General features: G+C 45.0%; 2 protein-coding genes across 18 annotated transcripts in view; one reads left to right on the plus strand and one right to left on the minus strand.

The window, feature by feature from the left end:
* Positions 1 to 19,297, plus strand: part of LOC110528214 (LIM domain and actin-binding protein 1) — a 36,247-nt gene extending 16,950 nt beyond the window's left edge. For 2 of the 10 annotated variants that reach the window (XM_090241484.1, XM_021610069.3), the window contains exons 4-11: positions 6,591 to 7,043; positions 13,863 to 13,917; positions 14,608 to 14,705; positions 15,177 to 15,227; positions 15,587 to 15,638; positions 15,959 to 16,041; positions 16,216 to 16,349; positions 16,675 to 19,297. In XM_090241484.1, the coding sequence (XP_090097610.1) occupies positions 6,591 to 7,043; positions 13,863 to 13,917; positions 14,608 to 14,705; positions 15,177 to 15,227; positions 15,587 to 15,638; positions 15,959 to 16,041; positions 16,216 to 16,349; positions 16,675 to 17,785 (2,037 nt within the window). In that variant the 3' untranslated portion in view covers positions 17,786 to 19,297. Of the gene's footprint in view, positions 1 to 125; positions 321 to 4,862; positions 5,093 to 5,751; positions 5,976 to 6,590; positions 7,044 to 13,862; positions 13,918 to 14,607; positions 14,706 to 15,176; positions 15,228 to 15,586; positions 15,639 to 15,958; positions 16,042 to 16,215; positions 16,350 to 16,674 lie in introns of those variants that run through there. The other 8 variants (XM_036983802.2, XM_090241485.1, XM_090241488.1 and 5 more) reach the window with 7 other exon arrangements.
* Positions 19,298 to 23,761: 4,464 nt separating this feature from the next.
* Positions 23,762 to 26,504, minus strand: part of LOC110528215 (SPRY domain-containing protein 3) — a 65,203-nt gene continuing 62,460 nt past the window's right edge. For 3 of the 8 annotated variants that reach the window (XR_005052634.2, XR_016497350.1, XR_016497348.1), the window contains exons 9-11: positions 25,870 to 25,989; positions 25,537 to 25,672; positions 23,762 to 25,273 (exon numbers count right to left, since the gene is read on the minus strand). Coding sequence is in view for 2 of the 8 variants with exons in the window: in XM_021610074.3 (XP_021465749.3) it covers positions 25,139 to 25,273; positions 25,537 to 25,658; positions 25,870 to 25,989 (377 nt within the window). In the remaining 6 variants the exon portion in view is untranslated. Of the gene's footprint in view, positions 25,274 to 25,536; positions 25,681 to 25,869; positions 25,990 to 26,504 lie in introns of all 8 variants that reach the window. The other 5 variants (XR_016497349.1, XM_021610074.3, XM_036983805.2 and 2 more) reach the window with 2 other exon arrangements.

Consider the following 26,504-nt stretch of genomic DNA (forward strand, 5'->3'; position numbering starts at 1 on the left):
AGTGAGTAAATAGGACAAAGCACTAGCATTCACATTGTAAAATGTCTGCCTCCTTTTTAGTGGGCCTTTTCAAAAACTACCTCCCACACACACACAGTATTATCCTCATCCTGGCTGAGGAACACACACGAGTCCAAGCCTAGCTCTGCCTGGTCACTTATTGTGATGGGCTGGCAGTCATGACCCTAATCCTGATTCAGTCTACTAATCCCAAAATAATTCCCTCTTGGGATAGTTGTCTTTATCTGTTGGGCAGTGCTGGAGAAGTGGACAAGGGAACAGGGAATAAGTGATCAGCCGATGTCATGCAGGAGTGCAAGGTAACTACCATTTTCCAATGGCTGATGAGGAATGTATTCTGATCATTGGTTACCTAGATGCCAGTTAATGTGGACCTAGATTGTAACACAGGAGTTGCCCTGCGTGACACAACATTGTGGAGAGGCTCAAGTAGTTGAAGACAAACATTGTTTAAACACAGGGTCCTTTCTTAGTCATTCAGAGCCACGCACACACTGCTCTTACTGTGTGGTGCATGCTGTTCCTTCCTGTCTGTGCTGAGTTAAACAGGTCCAGTCAGCACAATTGTTTGTGTGTGTGTGTGTGCGCACTGAGAGACATGCAGGCAACACTGGTGTCAAGGGTGGGCTGTAAATTTTCCATGGAAGGAGGAAGAGAGGTCTCTGCTTTCTGAGATACCTGAAAGGCAGTCCTCTGTGTTGCGGTATGGAGCATAGGGGTCAGGAGTTGTAACTTTTCAGACATTGTTCTGTCTTTGCGTTTTTCCAGGTAAAACAGCAGCGATGTCCTAATGACATTTGGAACTGACAGACTACATGGGACTAAAACAATTTAACATGAGACTATGAGATGGCATGGTGGTCCACAAATAAACTGTAAGGAGCCTCCTGTAGTCTTCCTAATATTATGTTGACTGTGTGGAATGTCAACCCCCCCCCCCACCCCCCATTCAACTTATTATTTCTTCTTAATGACATCTATTATGTTTTCTAACTGCAAAATACACGCAGAAGTTAATGATCGTTTTACAGGGGAATGGATGTTCCACTCCCTAAGAGCTATCATGGTCGATTACTGCACTCTCAATATGTGGTCCTCCCTGCTGCTGAGTCAGTGTATTCAGTGTGTGTATTCAGTAGCAGTAATGGCGGAAATTAGCCGCTTATAGCAGGAACCTGACTGTCACTGACCGAGATGGCTACATAGGTTAAACAGAACAACATAATGTGTTGTAGTTTACACTGTCTTCTTGAGGACAAAGGTGAAGAGTTTGGTTTTGTACAACAACACTGTCAGGAATTTGAATGTCATGATGTGATTTGGCATCACAGATCTCAACACTGCCAGCATGAGGTTCTGCAACATGACATCAGTGCATGGGTATGGCTCTGACATCACCCAATGTGGTATAGATTTGCTATTTTTTAAAATACTTTAGAACCGGAACCAGCAAGCTAGATAGTAGTCAGATAGCCACCGTTAACTCGGACATCTGCCAGCCTCAGCCCGGTCAATTCTTGCCAGTCTGCACAGCGCGATATCAACCCAGAGCATATCAGACTCCTTTTCTCTACCACATCTCCAGATTCCTACTGCAAGCTCTGAACCTTTACTCTGGATCATCGCAGGTAGCTAGCTGCTATCCGAGTGGCTACTCCTGGCTAACGTCTCTGTCCCGATGCAAGCACCAGTTAGCCTGGAGCCTGCTAGCCCCGGCCTGCTAGCTGTTTGAATCGCTGTGCCTCCAGTTTGCCTAGCTACTCACTGGACCCTATGAGCACTCGGCTACAATTGCCGCTCCCTAATGTCAATATGCCTTGTCTATTGCTGTTTTGGTCAGTGATTTGTCTTATTTCACTGTAGAACCTCCAGCCCTGCTCAATATGCCTTAGCTAGCCCCTTTGTTCCACCCCCCACACATGCGGTGACCACACCTGGCTTAAATGGTGCCTCCAGAGACAAAACCTCTCCCATCATCACTCAATGCCCAGGCTTACCTCCACTGTACTCACATCCTACCATACCCTTGCCTGTACATTATGCCTTGAATCTATTCTTCCGCACCCAGAAACCTGCTCCTTTTACTCTGTTCTGAACCAGTTATTTTAGCCTTTAGCCATACTCTTATCCTACTCATCCTCTGTTCCTCTGGTGATGTAGAGGTTAACCCAGGCTCTGCAGCCCCCAGCATCACTCCCATTCCCCAGGCACTCTTATTTGTTGACTTCTGTAACCGTAAAAGCATTGGTTTCATGCACGGTAACATCAGAAGCTTCCTCCCTAAGTTTGTTTTATTCACTACTTTAGCACACTCCGCCAACCCTGATGTCCTAGCCGTGTCTGAACCCTGGCTTAGGAAGGCCACCAAAAATCCTGAAATTTCCATCCCTAACTAACATTTTCCGACAAGATAGAACTGCCAAAGGGGGCGGAGTTGCAAGTATGACTTCTGTCATACTATCCAGGTCTGTGCCCAAACAATTCGAGCTTCTATTTTTAAAAATCCACCTTTCCAGAAACAAGTCTCTCACCTTTGCCGCTTGTTATAGACCCCCTTCAGCCCCCAGCTGTGCCCTGGACGCCATATGTGAATTGATCGCCCCCCATATATCTTCAGAGTTCGTATTGTTAGGTGACCTAAACTGAGATATGCTTAACACCCCGGCCGTCCTACAATCTAAACTAGATGCCCTCAATCTCACACAAATTATCAAGGAACCTACCATGTACAACCCTAAATCCGTAACCATGTGCACCCTCTTAGATATCATCCTGACCAATTTGCCCTCTAAATACACCTCTGCTGTCTTCAACCAGGATCTCAGCGATCACTGCCTCATTGCCTGCGTGCGTAATGGGTCCGCAGTCAAACGACCACCCTTCATCACTGTAAAATGCTCCCTAAAACACTTCAGCGAGCAGGCCTTTCTAATCGACCAGGCCCTGGTATCCTGGAAGGATATTGACCTCATCCTGTCAGTAGAGGATGCCTGGTTGCTCTTTAAAAGTGCTTTCCTCTCCATCTTAAATAAGCATGCCCCATCCAATTAATGTAGAAATAAGAACAGATATAGATAGCCCTTGGTTCCCCCAGACTTGACTGCCCTTGACCAGCACAAAAACATCCTGTGGCGTTCTGCATTAGCATTGAATAGCCCAAGCGATATTCAACTTTTCAGGCAAGTAAGGAACCAATATACTCAGTCAGTTAGGAAAGCTAAGGCTAGCTTTTTCAAACAGAAATGTTCTTCCTGTATCACTAATTCCAAAAAGTTTTGGGACACTGTTAAGTCCATGGAGAATAAGAGCACCTCCAACCAGCTGCCCACTTCACTGAGGCTAGGAAACACTGTCACCACCGATAAATCTACCCCGGCCAACATCTCAGCACACCCTGCAGCAACTTGCCCCCCCCCCCCCCCCACACTGATTCTCCTTCACCCAAAGCCAGACAGCTGATGTTCTGAAAGAGCTGTAAAATCTGTATCCCTACAAATCAGCTGGGCTAGACAATTTGTACTCTCTCTTTCTAAAATGATCTGCCGAAATGAGTGCATCTGCACGCACAGTGAGGCGAAGACTTTTGGAGAGTGGCCTGGTGTCAAGAAGGGCAGCAAAGAAGCCACTTCTCTCCCGGAAAAAAATCAGGGACCCTCTCTAACTTCCTCTCTAACTTTGAGCAACAGCTGTCAGAGCAGCTTACCTATCATTGTACCTGTATGCAGCCAATCTTTAAATGGCACACCCAACTACCTCATCCCCATATTATTACTTACCCCCTTGGGTTGTGCCGTGGCGGAGATCTTTGTGGGCTATATTCGGCCTTGTCTCAGGATGGTAAGTTGGTGGTTGAAGATATCCCTCTAGTGGTGTGGGGGCTGTGCTTTGGCAAAGTGGGTGGGGTTATATCCTTCCTGTTTGGCCCTGTCCGGGGGTGTCATCGGATGGGGCCACAATGTCTCCTGACCCCTCCTGTCTCAGCCTCCAGTATTTATGCTGCAGTAGTTTATGTGTCGGGGGGCTGCTCCAGTTTCAACTGTTCTGCCTGTGATTATTATTATTTGACCATGCTGGTCATTTATGAACATTTGAACATCTTGGCCATGTTCTGTTATAATCTCTACCCGGCACAGCCAGAAGAGGACTGGCCACCCCACAGCCTGGTTCCTCCCTAGGTTTCTTCCTAGGTTTTAGCCTTTCTAGGGAGTTTTTGTAGCCACCGTGCTTCTACACCTGCATTGCTTGCTGTTTGGGGTTTTAGGCTGGGTTTCTGTACAGCACTTTGAGATATCAGCTGATGTACGAAGGGCTATAGAAATACATTTTGATTTGCTCTTTTGCACCCCAGTATCTCTACTTGCACATCATCATCTGCACATCTATCACTCCAGTATTAATGCTAAATTGTAATTATTTCGCATCTACGGCTTGTTTATTGCTTACCTCCCTACTCTTCTAGATTTGCACACACTGTACATAGATTTTTCTATTTTTCTTTTCTATTGTGTTATTGACTGTACAATTATGTGTAACTGTTTTTTTTGTCGCACTGCTTTGCTTTATCTTGGCCAGGTCACAGTTGTAAATGAGAACTTGTTCTCAACTGGCCTACCTGTTTAAATAAAGGTGAAGTAAAGTTTAAAAAATAAATATTTATTTCTCACAAAAATGGAATCCTTCAGCTGTGTTTGAGCTGGATTTACACAAAAAACAACAACATATATTTAACATCTTTATTTGGGGATCAACATCAATAAGGGAAGTGAAAACTAAAGTAAAAAAAAAAGACTCAGTCAGTGAAGAGTTAAACCTTTTCCCAAATGTATCATTTTCTGGTTTCCTGGGGTATTACCCCCGCCGCACCGCAGTCTCTCTCTCCTGGTCTTGATGGGGGGTGGGCTAGTTCTTACATGCAGAGTTTTTCTAACTGCTAACATCTGGGAGAGCTTGATCACTCTCACTTAGCACAGACCAGAGAGAAGGACTGCAGACTGATTCCAGCTACAGGACTCTCTCCCCCTGCCTGCCACCTAGCCTCCCCACTACGCCTCATTTCGTCTCGCTCTCACAGGTTTCACCACTTCTCTTTTAAAAAAACAGGAACAAACTTTTCATTGTCTGCTGCTCCTTTTCTTTTGTACTTATTGTACTCCAGTTGCTCTCACAAAGATAATTATTGGGATTCTCTGACCTTCTTTCCCTCCGTTCAGTCCTCCCTTAAGCTCTGCTCTTTTTTCATGTGTTTCCATCTAGTTTCTGTCACATCCTTTGTTGGTGGAACATGGCTTGATGTATTTTGCAGGTTAGGTTTGTTGGAATTGCATGGTTGTGGTGTGTGTGTGTGGTCAATGCGATGACATTGGGAAGTCGTGTAAGCTTTTTATATCTCTCTCAAGTTTGTGTGGACCTCCAATGCTATATGGTTGACCACCTCATTATCACGTTGAAGGGAAAAGTCAGGTTTGTTCTTTGTTAGGGAGTTGTGGATGTTGATGGTTACCTACTGCTTGGGGCTTGTGTTATGGATGTCCTTTTACCACTAAGAATACATATTGTTTCTCTTCTTCATGGGTGTGAACCGTGCGATATAGATGGTTTGTATTGAGTTGGGCTCTATTTACCATAGCCCAGTGCGGTTCCATGACAGGAACATAGAGTTCCCCATGTAAACTTAACTTTATTAGTTCATTAGTTGACTCTATTCTGCTTTCAAAGGGCCGTATGTTTTACATACCTTTTCAGAACTTCCCCATATTACACAGACTGTTTCCAAGCGGGTGTTCATTTCCATATTTTCTAGTGAAAATCTAACTCATGGACGTCACACAGTGGAGTATTGTTGTCCTCTAATAGTTCAGCTTGCTACTCGGCGTCAGTTATGATTTGGGAGCTTCATGGATGGTTGAGCCTATATGCTTAGCAGAGCAGAGAACCCTCTGTACTTTCAGGAAAAGGTGAGGTAGGGTGCCACTGAATGGAATGCGGTTGGGAAAGAGGTCTCCATGTTTAGTGCTGCTCTCTCTCCATCTTGAGCCAAGACTTTGTTTGCCTCTCTAGAGTTGATTGTACAGCAGCTGATGATTGCCAGCTCTGACTTCAGCTACTGTGACAAAATATCTCTTTCCTGGACCAACTCTGGGAACAGCTGCTTATCTAATTATAATTTTCTTCCACGTCAGTAACTACTGCTGTTCACAAAGTATTTTCCCACTGTGGACTCAGGAAGAAAGTTATGAGCTTTTGATTTTTCCTCTGTTTTTTCCTGTTCATTTGGTTGCAGTCTCGGTGCTTGGAATTGGATTACATAATACAGGATGTAGGAAGTAAATGGTGATGACTATTTGGTTGGTAATGGTTTCATTCTAGCTTGTTTAGTCATTTGATCCCACACAGTTGAAAAATGAGACTGACTATTTGTATTATTAACTGTTATAAATTGGTACCGTGTTTCTCATACAAGACTACTCCTACACACAAGTACCTCTTTCAGGACATTGCTTTAGTCAGTAACTTCAAGACATTCTTCCTGTTGACCATTCACTAATCTGCTCTCCTCTTCTGCCTGTCAGTCGGTGGAGAGCCTGCCTCCCACCCTGCGTTCAGGGAACCTGAGTGTTCTGAAGAAGCGCTGGGAGCAGCCAGGTCCTCGCCAAGACAGATCCGCCCCGCTACCCAACGGGCCACCCCGTGCCCACCTCTCCCCCTCTGCCGTACCAAAACCAACCCCCCTGACCGAGCACCTTCCCCCAGCCAAGTCTCCGGAATCCTTGAACACTCAGGGTGGCCAAAGCACAGCCTTCAGCCGCTTCCAGTATCCTGCACCAGCAGCTATAGCCGAGGAGGGACAGAGAGGGATGGAGAAGAAAGCGCAGCGGCCAAGCGAGCGAGAGGAGGAGAAAGAGCTGATGCAGGTGGAAGACGAGGTGGTGCCACCCAGCCCCTGCACACCCATCGAGAAACCCAGCGTGCCTCTCAACAGCCTGAAGATGATGTTTGAGAAGGGAGAGGGCACCAAGGGAAAGGTAAGACTGATAAGGCACACATACACAGTGGGTATGTATCCCTCTACACCGTATCTTTCCCTCTTTCCTCTAATGATACTTCTCTCTCTCACTCTGTCTCTTGGCATATTCCTCAACATGTAGCTGCTCCGCATAGTTGTGGGGTCAGGTCAGTCATCTGTGTGTGTGTGTGATTGGTTAGCCCCCTGTATCCAGCTGGGATGCAGCTGAACTCTTGATCTGTTGTTGCACAGCCAGAGATTTGAATGCTTCCTTTGAACTAGAGTCATGCTAGCAGTCACATTCCTTGGTACCTGATGCAATCGTGCTTTTCAAAAAGCTCTGTCTCTTGACTTCATAAGGCACCTCAAAGACCACTGTCTGTCTCAGTGCACATCACTAAGCACAGACAGAACACCCATTCACTGAGACTTCAGCACGCACACACACTTAGAGGAAACTTGCTAAAACTAGTTTACCTAATAACACAAGAGGCTCTCAAATGTCACTCATTAGTGGCCATGTTAATGAACCGGCCCTCTCAGGCCCATTACTGCCTAACTAACTCAACCCTTCAGTCCCTCTCTTCTGTCCCCACAAAAAGTTTCCTTAACTCAATTATTCACACTGCCCATATGCCCTGTCCCTTATCTCTTCCTAAACAACCCCCTCTTTAGTGCACAAACATACACGTATGTACACCATAATTGCCCAGGGTCAAGAATGTACCCACATTCCTTGTCTCTCTCTTCAAAGACCCACCATTTTTGGAATTCTCCTTCAGTTAGGTATTCACCCCCCATGGCCCACAACCCACCTCTCTCAGCATCACACAAGATTACACTCCACTTCTGTACACTGCTGATCCTCCTATTTTTAAGTCTCCTGTTTCCTCTCAAATGTTCTTGTCTAATAAAAGTTGAGTAAAACTTTGGGGTGTGACTCTGAGACAATAGTATTTTGTATACATCATATTATTGTGAGACAATAGTATTTTGTATACATCATATTATTGTGAGACAATAGTATTTTGTATACATCATATTATTGTGAGACAATAGTATTTTGTATACATCATATTATTGTGAGACAATAGTATTTTGTATACATCATATTATTGTGAGACAATAGTGTATTGTATTCCTGGTGGTCTCTGCTTACCCTGGCTTAGCCAACAGTGTTGATGCATGGTCCAGGTGGGAGAGCAAGGCTGTGGAGTCCAACTCGGACCAGAGTAAGTTGCCACCACGCGTTGGTGTTTATCTCTCTTAAGTGTGTTCATGATGACCACTAGTCCAAGAACTAGGCCTACATGTTGGAATTTCCCCCAGTGTCTCCTTAGGGAGACTGGTCTGAGAACAGTGGTTGTGTTGTAGTCTTTGTTCTCTCAGCCAGTCAGACGAGGCGTGCCACAATGGCCATGGTTCAGGACTTGTACTGAATTTACTGCCAGAGCTTTTAAAGAGGGGAGTGACGGTAGGAGGGCCTCGTCTCGTCTTTGTCTGAGAGCTGTGCTCGGTGTGTGTTTCCTTAATACACATACGCACAAAATGTATTGCTACCCCAGTGCATTTCAGCTGACTACACCCGGCTGACCAGAGCTGAGGTGGGGTTGAGCTTGGGGGGAGGCGAATCTCGTCCCCAGGTGTACACACACGCACTCATGCTCCATCTCACACACACACATTAGTGCCCGCCCCAGCTGTAGCTCAGCGCCTGCTCTTGACTGATGCCATCTACAGCAGTGACGATGTCATGGGAGTGTTATGCACACACTCCTTACCCCCCAATCACTGAAGGCCTACAAACTCACACTCCTTCTCTCTCTCTTTCACTCACTCACTCACTCACTCACTCACACCTTCCCTCTCTCCCCTTGTTTCTAGTTATTTTTTACTCTCTGTATTCACACTTTCTCTTTGTCTCTACTGTTTTTCGATCAGCCCTGGGTGTAAGGAATCCGCATGCTTCCCATCCGGAACAGTCTGTGCATAATATTATGATGACATTTTGTGACGTTTTGGTCTTCCGTAAGGTTTTTTTCCGAACGGTTCGTGAAAAAAGAAAAGTAGCCGACGTCTACGCCCCTTCTTCAGTGATTGGTCAACAGCAGGGATTTTTCAATTAAGGTTTTGTCGTTATTCAACGAAAGACGACTTGTTTTAATGCACATTTTTTCAGAGTTCGGCTTGGTACCAGCCACCTTATGAGCTAGGATGTTGTATATCAGTCCATCTAAATAGCTGTAATGGAGCCTGGACATAAAAGGTTGAAATGGAACAGATCATGCTGGGCTCTGATTCACTGCCTGGCTGGGCCCTAAATAAAACCCTATATTGCTTGCCACTGGCATTCGTTTTATCTCTATTACCATAGTATTCAAAACATAGGTACCGAAGTTATACATTTTTTTTGCATAGTTTTGTACAGTACCAGTCAGATGTTTGGACATACCTACTCATTCAAGTTTTTTTTATTTTTAAATTTGTACTATTTTCTACATTGTAGAATAATAATGAAGACATCAAAACTATGAAATAACACAATGTGGAAACATGTGGTAACCAAAAAAGTTTTAAACTAATCAAAATATATTTTATGTGAGATTTTTCAAAGTAGCCACCCTTTGCCTTGATGACAGCTTTGCACACTCCTGGCATTCTCTCAACCAGTGTATCGCTGCAGAATGCTGTGGTAGCCATGCTGTTTAAGTGTGCCTTAAATTCTAAATAAATAACAGACCATGTCACCAGTAAAGTACCATCACACCTCCTCTTCCATGCTTCACGGTGGGAACCACACATGCAGAGGTCATCTATTCACCTACTCTGCATCTTACAAAGACACGGCGGTTGGAACCAAAAATCGCATTTGGATTCATCAGACCAAAGGACAGATTTCCACTGGTCTAATGTCCATTGCTTGAGTTGCTTGGCCCAAGCAAGACTCTTCTTATTGGTGTCCTTTAGTAGTGGTTTCTTTGCAGCAATTCCACCATGAAGGCCTAATTCACACAATCTCCTCTGAACAGTTTGTTGATGTGTCTGTTACTTGAACTCTGTGAAGCATTAATTTGGGCTGCAATCTGAGGTGCACTCAATTGCTGATTTCTTTGTCTCTCTGTCCCAGCTTTGATGCATCTGTACTGACCTCGCCTTCTGGATGATAGCGGGGTGAACAGGCAGTGGCTCGGGTGGTTGTTGTCCTTGATGATCTTTATGGCCTTCCTGTGACATCGGGTGGTGTAGGTGTCCTGGAGGGCAGGTAGTTTGCCCCCGGTGATGCGTTGTGCAGACTTCACTACCCTCTGGAGAGCCTTACGGTTGTGGGCGGAGCAGTTGCCGTACCTGGCGGTGATACAGCCTGATAGGATGCTCTCGATTGTGCATCTGTAGAAGTTTGTGAGTGCTTTTGGTGACAAGCCAAATTTCTTCAGCCTCCTGAGGTTGAAGAGGCGCTGCTGCGCCTTCTTCACGATGCTGTCTGTGTGGGTGGACCAATTCAGTTTGTCTGTGATGTGTACGCCGAGGAACTTAAAACTTACTACCCTCTCCACTACTGTTCCATCGATGTGGATAGAGGGGTGTTCCCTCTGCTGTTTCCTGAAGTCCACAATCATCTCCTTAGTTTTGTTGACGTTGAGCGTGAGGTTATTTTCCTGACACCACACTCCGAGGGCCCTCACCTCCTCCCTGTAGGCCGTCTCGTCGTTGTTGGTAATCAAGCCTACCACTGTTGTGTCGTCCGCAAACTTGATGATTGAGTTGGAGGCGTGCGTGGCCACGCAGTCGTGGGTGAACATGGAGTACAGGAGAGGGCTCAGAACGCACCCTTGTGGGGCCCCAGTGTTGAGGATCAGCGTGGTGGAGATGTTGTTGCCTACCCTCACCACCTGGGGGCGGCCCGTCAGGAAGTCCAGTACCCAGTTGCACAGGGCGGGGTCGAGACCCAGGGTCTCGAGCTTGATGACGAGCTTGGAGGGCACTATGGTGTTAAATGCCGAGCTGTAGTCGATGAACAGCATTCTCACATAGGTATTCCTCTTGTCCAGATGGGTTAGGGCAGTGTGGTTGAGTCTGGGCCTGCAGCCTTGCGAGGGTTGACACGTTTAAATGTTTTCCTCACATCGGCTGCAGTGAAGGAGAGTCCGCATGTTTTAGTTGCGGGCCGTGTCAGTGGCACTGTATTGTCCTCAAAGCGGGCAAAAAAGTTATTTAGTCTGCCTGGGAGCAAGACATCCTGGTCCGTGACGGGGCCGGTTTTCTTTTTGTAATCCGTGATTGACTGTAGACCCTGCCACATACCTCTTGTGTCTGAGCCGTTGAATTGAGATTCAACTTTGTCTCTATACTGACGCTTAGCTTGTTTGATTGCCTTGCGGAGGGAATAGTTACACTGTTTGTATTCGGTCATGTTTCCGGTCACCTTGCCCTGATTAAAAGCAGTGGTTCGCGTTTTCAGTTTCGCACGAATGCTGCCATCAATCCACGGTTTCTGGTTTGGGAATGTTTTAATCGTTGCTATGGGAACGACATCTTCAAACGCACGTTCTAATGAACTCGCTCACCGAATCAGCGTATTCGTCAATGTTGTTGTCTGACGCAATACGAAACATATCCCAGTCCACGTGATGGAAGCAGTCTTGGAGTGTGGAGTCAGATTGGTCGGACCAGCGTTGAACAGACCTCAGCGCGGGAGCTTCTTGTTTTAGTTTCTGTCTGTAGGCAGGGATCAACAAAATGGAGTCGTGGTCAGCTTTTCCGAAAGGAGGGCGGGGCAGGGCCTTATATGCGTCGCGGAAGTTAGAATAGCAGTGATCCAAGGTTTTTCCAGCCCTGGTTGTGCAATCGATATGCTGATAAAATTTAGGGAGTCTTGTTTTCAGATTAGCCTTGTTAAAATCCCCAGCTACAATGAATGAAGCCTCCGGATAAATGGATTCCAGTTTGCACAGAGTCAAATAAAGTTTGTTCAGAGCCATCGACGTGTCTGCTTGGGGGGGAATATATACGGCTGTGATTATAATCGAAGAGAATTCCCTTGGTAGATAATGCGGTCGACATTTGATTGTGAGGAATTCTAAATCAGGTGAACAGAAGGACTTGAGTACCTGTATGTTGTTATGATCACACCACGTCACGTTAACCATGAAGCATACGCCCCCGCCCCTCTTCTTACCAGAAAGATGTTTGTTTCTGTCTGCGCGATGCGTGGAGAAACCAGCTGGCTGCACCGACTCTCCAGTGAGCCATGTTTCCGTGAAGCAAAGAACGTTACAGTCTCTGATGTCCCTCTGGAATGCTACCCTTGCTCAGATTTCATCAACCTTGTTGTCAAGAGACTGGACATTGGCGAGAAGAATGCTAGGGAGTGGTGCACGATGTGCCCGTCTCCGGAGTCTGACCAGAAGACCGCCTCGTTTCCCTCTTTTACGAAGTCGTTTTTTTGGGTCGCCGGCTGGGATCCATTCCGTTGTCCGGGGTGAAAGGCAGAACACAGGATCCGCTTCGCGAAAGTCATATTCTTGGTCGTACTGATGGTGAGTTGTCGCTGCTCTTATGTTCCGTAGTTCTTCTCGACTGTATGTAATGAAACCCACGTCGACCTGGTGTACCAATGTAAGAAATGACACGTAAAAAAACAAAAAACTGCATAGTTTCCTAGAAACACGAAGCGAGGCGGCCATTAATGTCATGGGGGAGTTGGTGGGGGGGACAGACAGTCCTATCTGACTCTGGCTCTTGAGCTTATTAGGGGATTAACTCTGTGTACACATTTCCGCACCCATACAGTATGTGTACATGCAATAGTGTGTGTGGTTAGTGGTGGTGTAGGGGGCACGTCTCCCTTGACTTTCTGGTAAGTAATTATGTGGTTCATTGCCGTTTCCATCTGTTGTGTGGTGCTAGAAGTGTTTCACATCTATGAAGTGGTTTGTCTTGTCATATTTGTTTATTTTCCAATTTTAAATACATATTATGCATAATGGTTATTTGTTATAAACCATAAAGAATTGGGTTTAGCTGTAGAATTCATTACATCTGCTGTCCAAAATTTGCTGAATGCAGTAAATTCACCATCTTGTTCAAATCTGAAATGTTTCAGCAACTTGAGACAATTGAGCTTCTTATGAAATATGATATCAGCATAGATATTTTGTGATTGTTTTGGTGTTTAACAGTAAAATGTTCCTTACTGTTATCAGTCTCTCTCTTGGGCAAATTAGACGTGAACACTTGGTTATTGGTTAGGTCTAGAGCTAAAATACTGGCTCCCGTGTGGCCCAGCGGTCTAAGGCACTGCATCGCAGTGCAAGAGGCGTCACTGCAGTCCCTGGTTCGATTCCAGGATGCATCACATCCGGCCATGATTGGGAGTCCCATAGGGCGGTGCACAATTGGTCCAGCATTGGCAGGGATAGGATGTCATTGTAAATATCTGACTTAAAGGTCAGATAAATAAATAAATAAAATAGAGCAAGGTGTGGGGGGGAATAGAACATGCTCCAAATGGGTGTGTGTTTTGTGTGTGTACCTGTGTTAATAGGGGTTTGTTTAAGCAACCATCAGTGGCTCATTGTAATGTAAAGGATATGCAGGAACTGGCTTTGATGCCATTGTGAGAGAGGTGGGAATTGTGGGGGTGGTCAAGAGTGACCAATGACGGAGTTGTATGAGTGTTGATTTGGGTAGCAACGCAGAGGCCAACAAACTAAGGCTTAGAGATAGATGGGAGTAGAGAAAGCAGGAAGAGTCTGTGGTTGCTGAGTTGAAGGTGAGTCCTGTCTGAGGTTGTGTAATAAGCTGATCCCTGACCGTTGACCCCTGTGTTATCATCCAGGTGAGGACAGGACTACACAGCAGCTCCTCCGAGGACATGGACCAGAGACTAGGAGGTAATGCATGAGCACACAAATACACACACACACTGCAAAAGACCCATACAGTATAATCAAATTCACAGCTGGTATCACCAGCACTAGGCTATAACTGACAAAGGATCCCATGCAGAGAGGTGCCAGTGCACTCATTCTATCCATGAATGTTACAGATGAGGATGCAGGGTTTGCATTGACAGCAACATTTGACATTTGAGTCATTTAGCAGACACTCGTATCCAGAGCGACTGACATTTAGTGCATTCATCTTAAGATAGCTAGGTGGGACAACCACATGTCATAGTAAGTACATTTCCCCTCAATAAAGGCATTATCAGCTAAGTTGGTGCTAGTAGGAATAAGACAATTGCAGGTTATTTATTTGTATTTTTTTAGAAGGGCTGTGGGTGAACTGTGTGGCAGAACAGTGTGTCAATTCATAGTGAGGGCACTGTGCTCCATCTAAAAAGACCAGCTTTATTTACTTAATTCCTAAACTTTTGGCAGCTTTTCTGTCCCCTTTGCCCAGGTTTTTGTCATAGTAGCTAATGTAGGATCGTGCTTTCCCATTTTTTGTTTGTTTTTTGGTCTCAAATATACATACAGAGCTTCTGATAACATTGTATCAGAACTAGTTGGTGGATCAGGAGAAAGAAACTTCATTATGCTCATCTCTGTGTGTGTGTCTGTGTGTCTGTTTCCTCGTAGTGTTGTCCCCTGACAGAGTGGTTGAGACCACCTCCCTGAAGGAAAGAATGGCCAAGTACCAGTCAGCCGCTACCAAAAAGGGCCCACTAGTACACACTGTGAGTTTGTGTGTGTGTTTGTTTATTATAGATGCTATCCTAAATTTTTTACACACTCCCCTCCTCTCACATTTAGTCTCCTCTATTTAGGAGAGACTAGAGACACCGTTGACTCAGTCACCAGACCTAAATGTCCTTTTTAGAAAGTGGTCCTCTGCTCTTGTTAAATGGTCACATTATATTTTAGTTATTTAGCAGACGCTCTTATCCAGAGCATTTTTCTTAAAATAGCTAGGTGGGACAACCACATATCACAGTCATAGTAAGTACAAAGTAGCTATCAGCAAAGTCAGTAAGAAAAAATAAAACATTCAAGGCTAATGTAAGGATAGTGTAAATGGGAAAAGTTGCTAAACTAATGTCAAAGAAAGACAGATCATACTTCACATATTTTGTAAAGATGGCCTTGGTTTGTCATTTCATGTCTCTCTTGTCACTGTGTTCTACTGATCAACCTCCATTCATCTGCAGACCAGTCAGTCAGAGCGAGAGTATAACAGCCTGAAGGAGAATGTGGCTGTGGTAAGTACCTACATGTGTGCATGTGGTGCGTGTGAAAAAGTTGGTTTTGAGGTGGGTACGTGAGAGAGCGAGCGACTGAGTGAACATAGTGAATCTTTGAGATAAACTGTGTTTGTGTGTGAAGATTAGTTAATTGGATAGGGGAGCAGCGTTTAAGCAGTTACACACTGTAAACCAATCAAAGCTGATGTGCTGTGAGTAAATTAACATACAAGACTGAACATAGTCTCCTGAAATACCTGCTCTTAAACATGAATACACAGTGACAGTAAACTCTTTTTGTACTATTTGAAATGGATGAACAAGCTATACTGTTTTTTGGATTTCTATAACAAGGTTCTCTCTTTTTTTCCACTCAGAGCCAGGCTTTAGAGTCCTACAGCAGAAAAGTTGCTGTAGCAGAGACCAATGGTGAGTAAGCTTTAATTTCCCTCCCTCCCTATCTCGCATGATGTCAACCCCACAGCTCTTGGCTGGGGGCGCCGGGGACAGCGGGGCAACGGCTGCTCTTGCCTCTGATTGGTCCTCTGTATTCTAGGTTAAAGGGCAGAGAGGGGTGGAGTACCGACTGGGTCGTTACTCTGAGTTACTGCTCTGTGTCTAGTGAAAAGCCTGGCTCCTTTAAAAAAAAATATATATATATTGCTCTGCCCAGCTGTGACACTGACCTCTGGAGTCAAGATGGAGTCCCTGTAGTCTGATCTGTATGTTATGTGTTTGGTCTGTTTCAGGGGATGGCATGGACATATCTAGTTTTAAGGGTAGCACCTCATCTTCATCCTCAGTCCACAGTGACTTGCCCAAGGCAGCCTGGGTGAGTTCTCTCCATAGCCTCCATCACAATGACACGTACAACTGTAGTAACATGTATTAAATCCATATAAAGTCTGACAGTAAGAGTTTTTACATTTTTAAATGTATTTATCCATTACTGTTACTGACAACCACAATTCAGTGTATGAAAGGCAAATCCTTAATGTGTGTGTAGAAGTTCTGCCTTTCCGCGAGGGAGACGTGCATTACGTGCCTAAAGACAGTGTACCCGCTGGAGAGGCTGGTGGCCAACACCCAGATCTTCCACACCACCTGCTTCCGCTGTCTCCACTGCAACACCAAGCTCAGGTACTAGTAGGGATGCTCACTCACTACGGGACACTTCAAATAACGTTATATTGTAATTTTGTCAATGTCCTTTTTCATTCAAATGTCACATTCCAAAACATTTAGAAACCATTGGGGGAAAATAAAAAAGAACATGTTAAAAATATTGTCTATCGTGCATGATAATTCTATCTTTTCAATATGCCATTTTAATTGGATTTATCCTAAGCTGAATCTATTGGAAAAACATTAGCTTTGAAATGTACATTTGTTTCAGTGACCGGTGTCTTGTCTGCATCTAGCTAATGTATGTTTTTGTGTTTTTTTGCTGCCCTCTGCTGTTCAGCCTGGGGAGCTATGCCTCTCTACACGGTAAGGTCTACTGCAAGCCCCACTTCAGCCAGCTGTTCAAGGCCAAAGGCAACTATGACGAGGGCTTTGGCCACCGCCCCCACAAGGACCTGTGGACGCCCCGTGCCGAGGAAGAGGAGGAAGAAGGAGTAGACCGGGTAGTGGAGATGAGGTTTACGGAGCGGGCAGAAAGAGCTGTGGTGGTGTCCCATCCAGCTGAGACACCACTCTCCCCAGCCAAGCAGTCCAGCCCCACGGTGGAGGAGTCTCCCCTGGCCAAGGTGACAGACCTGACTGCCTCTCATGAGACACACAGCCACATTTCCTCCACTGAGAAACTCTCCACCGCCGAGAAAGTCCCAGAGGCCCGCAGGCTTAGGGTTGCCTGGCCCCCTCCTGCTGACAGTGATGCTGGAGCCTCTCCTGCTCTGGAGGGTGGTGGTGTGGGCCGGCCCTGGAGGGCCAAGTGGCCCCCGGAGGGTGAGGTGTCATCGTCCACCCTGAGCCCCGACAGGGCCGAGCTGAAGAGCCTCAGGAGGAGCTCGTCTCTGAAGGAGCGCAGTCGGCCCTTCTCGGTGGCCCCCAGCCTCACCAACACCAATGCCCTGGGGCCACGGGAGCCCCGCCAGCCCCTCAAATCCCTGATGGAGAGGAGGGGGTCGCTGGAGGACAGCTGCTCCACGCTTAAGGAACCAGAACCCCAACTCCAGAGGGGGAGAGAGGAGAAGAAAGAGGGGAGCAAGCCCACACCGCCCAGCGGCAGTGCGGTGAACGGAGAGATCAGCTGCGAGGAGGTGGAGAGTCTCCTGGCAACGCAGGACAAGAAAGAAGAGCCGATGAAGAAAGGAAAAGAAGCAGCAATGGAAGATGAAGAGGAAAGGGCTTCTTTAAAATGCAAAAGTGCCTCTCCAGACATCCTAGCATCTCCGCCCCCGCAGCCCAAACACAACCGCAGTTCCCAGGATGTGGGCTTCTGGGAGGGGGAGGAGGGAGGCGAGGGGGAGGAGGGAGGCGAAGGGGAGGGGGAACAGCTCACCATAGAGGAGATGATCAAGAGGAACCGCTATTATGAGGAAGATGAGGAGGAAGGGGAAGATGACGTCTGAATAGACACTTAGCTCTGAATCAGACTGGATTTAGACTGGACACACACCATGGACACACACCAACATATTATGTCCCTAGTATTCCCTGTCCACTTTATTAAACCCAGGGAGTTCTTAAGTGCAGGGACACAACAATTGTGATTTTTCTGTTTGGGTGTAATTTGTGATCATTTTGAGTGTTTGTTTCGTTCACAGTAGAAAAGTTAGCAATACATCAGTCTTACACTACATTGAACCAAATAGCCTATTTATTTGAGTGATTTCTGAGGGAGCCTGATAGAAGGGACTGGTAGATTGTAGACAGTTGGATTAAAAACATTTAGTACCGTTTTCCATGTTTTGTATTTTTACGCTGGAAAGGCTGGTCTTTTTTAAACTGGGAGTGAATACAGTTACGATCTTTATGATACACAGCCCTGATTGGCGGATAGGATACACAGCCCTGATTGGCGGATAGGATCGTCTAGACCAGGGTTTCCTAAACTCGGTCCTGGGCCTCCCCCTGGGTGCACGTTTTGGTTTTTGTCCTAGCACTACACAGCTGATTCAAATAACCAACTCCTCATCAAGCTTTGATTATTTGAATCAGCTGTGTAGTGTTAGGGCAGAAAACAAAATATGCAACCAGGGTCGGCTCCAGTACTGAGTTTGGGAAAACCTGGCCTAGACCCTAGAGCAGGGGTATTCAACTCTTACCCTACGAGGTCCGGAGCTTGCTGGTTTTCTGTTCTATCTGATCATTAATTGTACCCGGTCTAAATCAGTCCCTGATTAGAGGGGAACAATGAAAAACTCAGTGGAACTAGCTTGGAGGTCCAGAGATGAGTTTGAGGGCTCTAGAGCCTACCCCTTCAGAGTAGGACAATACATATTATGCAAATAAAAGATGACTGGTCATTGGTCAGAATAATCAGATTGTGATGTAATGCTGTGGGCCAAAAACTACATCCCCTTTTTTTCAAAAGCTGTTACACTAAAAGGGCATTATCAACATTTTCACAATTTCAGTGTTATTTCGACCCCGTAGTGTGGAAATATCAATAAAATAGGGAAATCACGTTTGACTGCACTGCCCCTTTAAGTGGGCTAGTACAAAGCACTGCCAGATGGATTCCAGGATCAGAGCTGCTTTAAATAATCACAAGCAGTCGCTTCATGGGTTTGATAGTACTTGATCTTGTAATATACCTTAAGAATCAAAAAAGGCTTGTGACAGAATGTGGTAATTTGATCCGGGATGACTAAACCAACAATGTACTATCTGTGATGTATGTTTGGGCCCTTTCCCTTCCTGGGTGTATATTTTTAGTTGTCATTTGACACAGTGCCTGTTTTAAATTGTATAAAAAGCATCCTATTTTATAATGAATTTAGAAAACTGGATAAATACAGATTATTATATTTACCCTCAATGTTTTATACTTAATTTTTTGGGGTCCTCCATAAAGTAATCTTGGAATTGTACGTCTTGAGATGTGTTTGAAATAAATAATAAATGGTCTATCATTGATACATCTGTTGTCTTGTTTCAGTACATGAACTAAGGCCGGGATTCAATACGATCGCCCTTGTAGCCAGCTTTGAAAGGCAATGTTTCCGCGTTTGCTGACATCACATTCATGGTGAATGCTGTAAATGTCAGCCCAATTGTAAATTACCTTTAAATGTCAGATCTGCGTTTATAGCGTGCTTAACTCAGTACAGTGTTATGATACTGATACTGTTCAAAGACCATCCACTGGCATTTTCTTCAAGAAATCTGCCTCCAGAAATAAAAGTTTCTCCCAAGTGGGTGTGACACCTACTCCCATTGCCTGCTGCACTGCTGCTTGGGTTCCACCTGGCGATCTGTTCACCATCTGCCCTGGCCCTGGCCAGCACACACACACTGTTGGGGCGAGTGACTCTGAACTTACAATGGCTAGCCCCAAGTCGTTATATACACTGCTCAAAAAAATAAAGGGAACACTTAAACAACACAATTTAACTCCAAGTCAATCACACTTCTGTGAAATCAAACTGTCCACTTAGGAAGCAACACTGATTGACAATAAATTTCACATGCTATTGTGCAAATGGAATAGACAACAGGTGGAAATTATAGGCATTTAGCAAGACACCCCCAATAAAGGAGTGGTTCTGCAGGTGGGGACCACAGACCACTTCTCAGTTCCTATGCTTCCTGGCTGATGTTTTGGTCACTTTTGAATGCTGGTGGTGCTTTCACTCTAGTGGTAGCATGAGACGGAGTCTACAACCCACACAAGTGGCTCAGGTAGTGCAGCTCATCCAGGATGGCACATCAATGCGAGATGTGGCAAGAAGGTTTGCTGTGTCTGTCAGCGTAGTGTCCAGAGCATGGAGGCGCTACTAGGAGACAGGTCAGTACATCAGGAGACGTGGAGGAGGCCGTAGGAGGGCAACAACCCAGCAGCAGGACCGCTACCTCCGCCTTTGTGCAAGGAGGAGCAGGAGGAGCACTGCCAGAGCCCTGCAAAATTACCTCCAGCAGGCCATAAATGTGCATGTGTCTGCTCAAACGGTCAGAAACAGACAGTACCGAGATGAGATCCTCAGACCCCTTGTGAGACCATATGCTGGTGCGGTTGGCCCTGGGTTCCTCCTAATGCAAGACAATGCTCATGTGGCTGGAGTGTGTCAGCAGTTCCTGCAAGAGGAAGGCATTGATGCTAAGGACTGGCCCGCCCGTTCCCCAGACCTGAATCCAATTGAGCACATCTGGGACATCATGTCTCGCTCCATCCACCAACGTCACTTTGCACCACACTGTCCAGGAGTTGGCGGATGCTTTAGTCCAGGTCTGGGAGGAGATCCCTCAGGAGACCATCCGCCACCTCATCAGGAGCATGCCCAGGCGTTGTAGGGAGGTCATACAGGCACGTGGAGGCCACACACACTACTGAGCCTCATTTTGACTTGTTTTAAGGACATTACATCAAAGTTGGATCAGCCTGTAGTGCGGTTTTCCACTTTAATTTTGAGTGCGACTCCAAATCCAGACCTCCATGGGTTGATACATTTGATTTCCATTGATAATTTGTGTGATTTTGTTGTCAGCACATTCAACTATGTAAAGAAAACAGTATTTAATAAGAATATTTCATTCATTCAGATCTAGGATGTGTTATTTTAGTGTTCCCTTTATTTTTTTGAGCAGTGTATATTATTTTTTGGTGTTGTGCATTTTGCTATTTGCCTCATGACTCCTGCATGCTTTGTTGACTACGAACTTTCTTTGCCCAACTGTGGGACAGACTATGTTTGTTCCCACATTCGGGACTCTGACTCTCTTGTTTACACAGACTTATGGCCTCCCATCCCATTCTAACCACCTCTTGCCGGCTTTGTATTCATGTTACCTGATGAAATTGCTGTACAATATAATCTTGTTGCCATCTGATGCACATTCAGATGTCATAAATCAGCACTGCAGAGCTCTCCCTGTCCTCTCCCGTGCCTTGACTGTATTACTGTTGATAATATCTGGAAAGGTGCATGTATACCCTGGCCCATCTACTGTTGCTAGCCCCAATTCTGACTTGTGCTCTGATATCTGCTTCACTGATTTCTGCTCTCGTAAAAGCATAGGTTTTCTGCACGTCAACACTAGAAGCTTATTACCTAAAATTGATCAATTGAAAGTGTGGGTTCACAGCTCCAATCCACATGTGTTGTTCATTACTGAGATGTGGTTAAGGAAGAGTGTTTTGAACACTGATGTTAACCTTTCTGGTTATAACCTTTTTCGGCAAGACAGATCTTCCAAAGTGGCAATCTTTACCAAGGATCACCTTCAGTGCTCAGTTGTCTCCACCAAGTCTGTCTCCAAACAATTTGATTTGCTGGTTTTAAGTATTCAACTTTCGAATAGCTCTTTGTTGACTGTTGTTGGGTGCTATTGTCCTCTGATCAGCCCCGGCCTGTACCTTAACTGCCCTAAGCTCTCTCCTGTCCACTTACACAAAGTCTGAATTTGTCCTGCTAGGCGACCTAAACTGGGACATCTAACATTTAACCACCTGACCAAGTCCTAAAGCAATGGGACTCCATAAATCTTTCTCAGATTACCAATCCCACAAGCTATGGCTCCAAACACCCAGAAAAGGCTACTCTTCTTGATGTTATCCTTACAAATAATCCTGATAAGTATCAGTCTGGTATTTTCTGTAATGACCTTAGTGATCACTGTTTGACAGCCTGTGTTCGTAATGGCAGCTCAGTGAAACGACCTGTCCTGATTTGCCTTCCTTCATGAACTAGCCTCTGTAAAATGGTATAGAATCAGCTTGATCCCCTCTATCGAAGACGCTTGGACCTTCTTTTTTGAAGGTCCAACCTTAAATGTCCTCAAAGATGTCACCATTGCCCTTGATTCTAAGCAATATCGTGCTGTCATTTTTATTGACTTGGCCAATGCTTTTGATACGGTAGACCATTCCATTCTTGTGGGCCGGCTAAGGAGTATTGGTGTCTCTGAGGGGTCTTTGGCCTGGTTTTCTAACTACCTCTCTCAAAGAGTGCAGTGTATAAGGTCAGATAATCTGCTGTCTCAGCCAATGCCTGTCATCAAGGGAGTACCCCAAGGCTCAATTCTGGGCCCCACGCTCTTTTCAATTTACATCAACAACATTTCAGGGTGACAGGGTAGTCTAGTGGTTAGAGCGTTGGACTAATAACCGGAAGGTTGCAAGTTTATATCCCCGAGCTGACAAGGTACAAATCTGTCGTTCTGCCCCTGAACAGGCCACTGTTCCTAGGCCGTCATTGAAAATAAGAATGTGTTCTTAACTGACTTGCCTAGTTAAGTAAAAAAATAAAAAAATAAAAAAAATAGCTCAGGCAGTAGGAAGCTCTCTCATCCATTTATATGCAGATACAGTCTTATACTCAGCTCTACAACAAAGCCCTTAACCTTGTTCTGAACACCTCCAAAACAAAGGTAATGTGGTTTGGTAAAAAGAATGCCCACAGGTATGACTACTACCTCTGAGGGTTTAGAACTTGAGGTGGTCACCTCATACAAGTACTTGGGAGTATGGCTAGACAGTACACTGTCCTTCTCTCAGTGCATATCAAAGCTGCAGGTTAAGGTTACATCTAGACTTGGTTTCCTCTATCGTAATCGCTCGTCTTTCACCCCAGCTGCCAAACTAACCCTGATTCAGATGATCATCCTACCCATGCTAGATTACGGAGACATAATTTATAGATCAGCAGGTAACGGTGCTCTCGAGCGGCTAGATGTTCTTTACCATTCGGCCATCAGATTTGCCACCAATGCTCCTTATAGGACACATCACTGCATTCTATACTCCTCTGTAAACTGGTCATCTCTGTATACCCGTCGCAAGACCCACTGGTTGATGCTTATTTATAAAACCCTCTTAGGCCTCACTCCCCCCTATCTGAGATATCTACTGCAGACCTCATCCTCCACATACAACACCCGTTCTGCCAGTCACATTCTGTTAAAGGTTCCCAAAGCACACACATCCCTGGGTCGCTCGTCTTTTCATTTCGCTGCAGGTAGCGACTGGAACGAGCTGCAACAAACACTCAAACTGGACAGTTTTATCTCAATCTCTTCATTCAAAGATTCAATCATGGACACTCTTACTGACAGTTGTGGCTGCTTTGCCTGATGTATTATTGTCTCTACCTTCTTGCCCTTGCCCAATAATGTTGTTACCATGTTGTCATGTGTTGCTGCCTTGCTGTTGTCTTAGGTCTCTCTTTATGTAGTGTTCTCTCTTGTTATGATGTGTGTTTTGTTATTTATTTTTTGAAACCCAGCCCCCGTCCCCGCAGGAGAACTTTTCCTTTTGCTAGGCCGTCGTTGTAAATAAGAATTTGTTCTTAATGAACTGACTTGACTAGTTAAATAAAATAATATAGCTCCCTCTGCTGGCTATAAGTCTCATCCAAATGAGAGAAAAAACACAAAGCAGGCCATCCTTTATAAATAGATACTCATCTTTATTTATAAACATTGCATACAAGTGCACAATTTAGAGGTGACACATACATTCATATCAATGATTAAATGAACCTAATATGAAATCAAATGACACTCTGTCAGGAACAGTTTATTGCATGATCTTCAGTTTTTTTAATCATAAAATACAATCAATCAGCACATTGCTTGAGTACAGTTCTGATATTACAGAAGATTAATCAAAACAAATTAAAATGGTCTAGAAAGGCAGATCTTGATTAAGTATTTCATTTAACCTGTCATTCCACAATATAAATGAACCCAAAAGAGAAGGAACATGGACATGCCCAAACAAAAAGCCTCTCAAATGCCTGTAGTATGCATCATAATTCAGTATATCTACAATAAAGTGCTTGTGATAAAATGATATGGTATTATCATAGTCTTAGAAAAAAATGACATATCACAACATCATAGTTATAGTTATTTGGATTTTGGCATACCTGAGAGTTGTATTTCTTGTCTGTGGGTTACATTTATTTCAGCATTTTGAATGCATTCCTTTAATAATCTCAAAATATAGTTGAACTAATAAGACTTGAATGATTGTTGCTAAAGACTGGGATTGGTCCAGCATCTCTTTAAACTGGTTCTAGCATTTTCTATTGACATGATAAAAGTAAGCACTTTGAGGCACCCATACAGTATAGTCTTGACATATCAGCTTTGAATAATATTAATCTTCATACTATCTAGTAGCATGAGTTTCCTCTACTGATAGGAGTCAACCCAGAGTAAACTAAACTGAGGTGGGACTTCCCAGACAACATGTTGGATCCAGGAGTGATGTGAAGAAAAGGGATACTGCACTGTGACGACAACAAATTCCCATATTGGTCTAGCATCATATCGTCATCCTCCCTTTTGGGGGCCCTAAGCGAGATTTTGTTGGCCAATTCTGCCCCTTTTGCCATGGGGCAGATTATTTTTGTTGCAGTTTAAAGCTAATTTCCTGTAATTCTTCACATTTTGCCATGTTAATGATATCTGAGTGAAAGTGACTAACAAAAGCAATGGGCCCCTGGGCATGCATCCTGCGTGACCTGTCAGTATTCTACCATGATTACTAGTTTAGCTGGCAAGAATAATTTACCAATCTAAAATAGTTAGCTGACATGGTTAATTGAGTGACTGTCAGTGACTGACATACCAAGAGAAAAATTGCTAATGCACAACCACATCATTTTTTTTTTGGGGGGGGGGGCTAGTGGCTTGGAGCCATACAGCTGGCCCTGTCCTCCAAGTTTGTGGTGTGTGTGTCTGTCTGTGTTGGAGCCACTTCTCTCTGGTCATGTCCCTACTCTCTTCACTCCACCCTCCATCCTCCCCCTCTCCTCTCACCCACTTAGAGGGTGCAGGTCCACCCTGACATTTTCCCCGGTGCTCATCATGCCGATGGTAGGATAGAACCCCCCTGCTGGCACTGCCACCTCCTTGCGGCCCACCACCTTCCCATTCCGTGTGAAGAACACCTAGCACAACACAAGGGGGCGACAGTGAGCTACTATTCACACTAGGGTTGGGGTTGATTCCATTTAAATGAATTTAGGATATGAACAAAAGTGACAAATTAGTTAGGGTTTTATATGTGATGTGTTCTGATTGGATATAGGAGTGGTAAAACAGTAGGCACTGAATTTTAAGAATAATTTAACATAACCCCTCTCCTGCCTCTCACAGAGCTGACGCTCTGGCCCTGTTTGAAGGTTTGCTGATGTAGACAAAAGTCTCTCACCACGACCTTCCTCCCCTCCAGTTCCTCCCCATCCTCCTCCTCGTCTTCATCGTTCATATAGAGGTCATTCTGGACACGCTGCTGCTTAGGCCGCAACTCTGAGTCCCCGTCGTCACGGTCATCTGAGGGAGCCACACTGAAATGCTCAGAAAGACAGACACGTGGCGAGACAGACAGATTGATAGACAGGGAGGACGAGGATAAAGTTAACTAAGTTTACCATTCAAAATACCTCCTCACATTTGCTGCTTTATAAACATTTTTATAATCTAATGACATTGTTTGTCTCATGGTTGTCTGTCTCAGATGGCAGCAGCCTAATGGTGCACTCACCTCCACTGTCCAGGATGTAGTCCCGTGGGAACATGATGCCACAGCCCATGACGTCCCCCTCAAAACAGCGAGGGCCAAAGGCGTCCCCCACCCCACTACCCTGGAAGAGCTTCCCATCATCTGAGAGAGAGGGAAGGAGAAAAGATAAGTTAATGTTCTAGCTCGGGATATGTGTGTATATGAGAGCATGTATGCAAGTTTGAATCATTCTGTATTTCAAATCCATGCAAATTCAATCAGTTCAAGGTAAACAGAAAATTCCTATTTCAATGAATCTCCTAAATTAACTGAATTGAAAATGAGCCCAACCCAGAACTTCCAAATGAGTGAGATGACTGCTGTGTTCCCGAGCTAGAACATTAACTTAAAACTCCATTTGTCCTCAACTCAACCTCCCTCGGCAGTGGAATAGTCAACTAGAGGTCAGGGGGAATGCGAGAGGAAAGAGCTACTTTCTCATCTTTAGGGTGGATTTTAGGAAGAAAGAAACAATGACATGGAACAGATGAAACATGAAGAGATCACTAGGTGGGGCTTCACCTAATCACCACTTTGGCAGATAAGCAGCGATAAACACACAGGCTTATGATAACAGTAACACACTGATAATGGTGTCCCACCATTCATGGGGACTT

This window comes from Oncorhynchus mykiss, chromosome 7 (genome assembly GCF_057628025.1).
Source record: "Oncorhynchus mykiss isolate SJ-2025 chromosome 7, ASM5762802v1, whole genome shotgun sequence".
Lineage (NCBI taxonomy): Eukaryota > Metazoa > Chordata > Actinopteri > Salmoniformes > Salmonidae > Oncorhynchus > Oncorhynchus mykiss.